Source organism: Bidens hawaiensis, unplaced genomic scaffold (assembly GCF_021521415.1).
Source record: "Bidens hawaiensis isolate Kalapana, Puna unplaced genomic scaffold, B.hawaiensis_p1.1 tig00081092_1, whole genome shotgun sequence".
Taxonomy (NCBI): domain Eukaryota; kingdom Viridiplantae; phylum Streptophyta; class Magnoliopsida; order Asterales; family Asteraceae; genus Bidens; species Bidens hawaiensis.
This window is the reverse complement of record NW_027503763.1, coordinates 13,027-17,190: the sequence shown is the minus strand read 5'-3', so window position 1 is coordinate 17,190 and position 4,164 is coordinate 13,027. Positions and strand designations below refer to the sequence as shown.

General features: G+C 35.9%; 1 protein-coding gene across 1 annotated transcript; it reads right to left on the bottom strand.

Annotated features, from left to right (window-relative positions):
* Positions 1-1,523: 1,523 nt before the first annotated feature.
* LOC143607313 (mavicyanin-like) lies at positions 1,524-2,110 on the bottom strand. The gene is made up of 2 exons (XM_077082801.1): positions 1,837-2,110; positions 1,524-1,735 (listed from the first exon to the last, which is right to left on the bottom strand). Exons 1-2 carry the CDS (start codon positions 2,108-2,110, stop codon positions 1,524-1,526), a joined length of 486 nt encoding a protein of 161 aa, XP_076938916.1.
* Between the last annotated feature and the right edge of the window lie 2,054 nt (positions 2,111-4,164).

Here is a 4,164-nt window from a genome sequence, read left to right as displayed (position 1 = left end):
AAGCGAAATTTATAAATCGGATTAAAATGCATAAGTACAAAAAATTGATAAAATTATAATTAAATAAATAAATAGTTTTCTTTGAAATATTTATGATAACACGGGCCTCCTCACCACGAGTCGTAACTCGAGTAATATTTGACCCGGTAGCAGAAAACATTATGTAATACGGGCCTCCTCATCACGAGTCGTAACTCGAGTAATATATTTGACCCTATTACAGAAAAATTCCCGTAATACGGGCCTCCTCACCACGGGTTTCTCCCGAGTAATATGTTTGACCCGATTGCGGGTATAGCGAGAGACGGGCCTCCTCACCACAAATCACAAGTCACGAAGTCACGGATCCGAGTAATATATTTGGCCCGTCCAAATCATGAATATGCAACATGGGCCTCATCACCACTAGTTTCTCCTGACTAATATTTTTGACCCAGTCACAATCCATACAAGCATACACATCAATAGGCACGCCTATTGAATTCATTGGATATTGAGGTGGCTTAAAACTAATCCATACGAAAACTACTTCGTCCGGTGCATATGTCTCATCTAGTAGCTCGGATGCTCATGTAGGGATTGACCTAAACGTATCCGGGCAAGAAGATCAGCTGCAAGTCCTACGTCGACCACCCGGAAGGGACCGGAGAAAAGGATCGACCACAAGTACCGAGGTCGATCTGGAATTTGTAGAAGACGCACACAAAATATCGACTAGTATCGAGGCGGCGGACGTGGTGAAACTTTCAGTAGACATATTTAGGAAGTTAGACTTTCTTACCATAGACTTTGGCAACATCGACCCCATGCGCCGAGCGGTATACGAACAAGAACTAGCGCTTGTTCTTGAGGAAATCAAAGCAGATCAAGAACGAAAGTGAAGAGAAGGAGGTGGCGGAGATCGGGAATAAATTAGTATGTTTCTTATTAAATTTGTAATTTTTTTTTATATTTTTAGGATGTTTAATTTTTTTTAATTTGTATTTTTTTATGTTATTAGGATGTGTAATGTTTTTTTATTATATATATTACTTTTTTTAGTTATATTATTATGTTATATTCATAAAATAAAAAATCCGAAAATTCGTTGATGCCATTGTTCGCCTAGACCACAATAGACTCAGGTGGTTTCAGCGAGCATCTAGTCAGCAACTGATGATATGATGAATTCGGAGTCCGACTTCAGCGACAACACACGTTCTTATACGTGAAGGAGTTAAAATTTTGTAGTTATCATCGGTAAAAGTGTCATAAATTGTTCGGACATTTTAACACGAAACTTAGCTTGCTAGAAAATCTAAACAACTAATATTGAACATGGAAAATCTTATTTATACTATCATATTATTTTCCAATCCACTTTAAACTTACAAGTGTTATTGTTGATCGAAACAAGAAGTTCATGATACGAATTGGCTCTAACCAAGATAAACAATTACTAACAATCAACAAAGGGAAAAGGATAGATATATCACGTACGAGAACATAACAACTTATCATCTCTCTCATAAGTATTTAGAATTTCATTTAGCCTTGACAGTAACAAGAATCTTCATGCCATTCGGACAATCCTCTCCAACGTTACTAATAAAACCAAAGGTTCCCGGGTAAGTCAAGAGTATGGAATGTATTCCAACTTCTCGAACATCCACAACACGTGATGCACCACAACATTTGTTATACCCGTCTTCATCTACTACCAAGATATTATGGTTAATATGCTTCAATTCGAACACTGCGTCAACAATTATTATAATTTAACTGGTTATAAAACGTACATATTTATATATTATAAAATTTGAGCGGGACATGTATAAAGATTAATTAAGAATATACCGAGCGTGTCTCCAACCCGGAAATCCTTCCCGGCCACCCAAGCTTTGTAATCAACATGTTGCTCCCAACCTTTATCATCTCCGACAAAATACTCCTTTGCCTCAGAACATGCCGCAGCTGTCAGTGCAAAACGTTTATTTACTAGTGGAACATCCGTTTGTGTAAAATGTTGAGGTTTTAGCGGAACATCTTCCGCTGCTTGAACACAACTAGCTTGAGCGACTAGGGTTCCAGTTGCTATGAGGATGAAGATACCCAAATTTTTGTTTGCCATTTTGGTTATGATTTTATTCTGTTTACACCTCCAATATAAAGAGAAATTAAGCATGCTAAAAACTCTCTGCACCATGAGAATTAATGAACAAGATATTTTATAGCCTAATCATTCGTTAATATATATATATATATATATATATATATATATATATATATATATATATATATTATGGACCAAATACAAATGAATTTTAATTTACCAAATGCGTGAATTATATGAAGAAAAACATGTACCGGCAAATAGTAATTACTCTATAATAGAGTAATTACCCTACAAAACAAAATGAAATGAACTAATCTAATAATAGTTACGTTAATTTTTTTCAAATTACGCTACATGTAAAGTTGTATCATAACTATTATGCTAGTTAAAATAAAGTAGCGTGATAAAATTACGTTATATGTTTTGTCACGCACATTTAATTATCTTTTGCGCCACTAATATGGGACCTTGTTTAAGCCATATTTGCTAAGCAAAAATTTTTAGTGGCATTTAGTTTGAGAGATTGGGCCTCCCCAAATGCTCAAACATGAACTTAAAATGGGCCAATGATGCAGATGCGAGCACGTGCAACCCTACTCCGGTGAAGCCTGAATTGTGCCACGCACAAGGTAGATAGAATGGTTTGATACGTTGTCTAAGGTAGGGGACGCGTGGAACACGAATAGAAATATTGAGGGGTTAATAAAAATTGATCGACGTTATTAACAGTTTACCTTAATTTTTAAAGTTATGAATGTAGCGTAGCATGACAGCATGAAGATTTTGTATCATTAGCAAGTACTGGAATGGCAAGACGCGGAGGGGGTTCAGCATGATTTAGGCCGTACCGGGGCGTTAGACTAACTAACCATGCTAGAAAAGGGCTTTCACCACTCACAAAAAATGCGTGGTCGTAGTCAAGTCAATGTTAGTATCTTACTGCCAAACTCACATTTTAGTGATTGTACCAACATGTGTGGCTAACGGGTACCAATATTTCACAGTGGAACCAAGCATTTTTACCAATAAGTGTGGCTAAAGGGTAGAAAGAACCACATACCTTTATGAAAGTGTTGTCAATTCAACTATATGGTAATAAAAAATATGTTTTAGCCACATCCATTTCAAAAACCATGGTAAAAGGGTAACCATTTCCTTTTATAGAGTAATAAATGTGAGTAAAGGGTATCAACAGCCTGTAAATTTAGCAAAAACATACCATTTGTTTGTAAAAATAGAAAATATTTTCATGGATTGCTTAAAACATCCCAAATAAGTGTTTTGTAAGTCATTTTCGGCTTAACGGATGATACAATGCTTGTTTTGGAACTAACTTTCGCGTTTAAAGTCATAGTGGGTAGTTAAAAAAGAATGTTTTCATTTAACTGGTTTGCTATTATACTAAGGCCATAATATCAATATGTTGGCATATAATATATGTATATCACTTATAGATGCCCCCCCCCCAAGATATCTGGTTCATAAGCAGACCCATTTGGTTATTCATTCGTTCGTTCGTTACACAGTATGCGGTAATCGCTTATTCGATATGTGAATACTAAGGTGTACACGGTTTTGTCACGAATGACACATTCTCTCCAAGTTAAGAAATTTCGTCCCCGAAATTCGATATGTCAATTACACGCTTCTTAGGGAGAGACATGAGTATTTGTTTTTGTTTTCAAATATACTTGGTTCCCCGTCGTTGATTTCGCTGAACTTTGATCAATGAAATTTTGTTGAGTCGTACCCGTTTGATTTTCCATCCATTATTTATACGGGTTTTTTTACAAAGTTTAGTTATGTGTAAGTTTTCAAGTGGTACTATTTCCCCCTCGTCAATAAGGCACTTGTTTGTTTCGGTATATAGGAAATTGCCAGTAGGACTAAAATCGTAAGTGAAACTCAACTCTGGTGATAGTTTTAGTCGATATGCTTCGGCATCAATTTCAAGGCAACTTCGTATGGTTCTGTGTATATTGACGTTAACTTATCGGTTTCCTCCACTCAAATAACACCTTTTAGAAGTCAACAATTTACTATGTACATCAGTATGTTTCTTTTCCCAA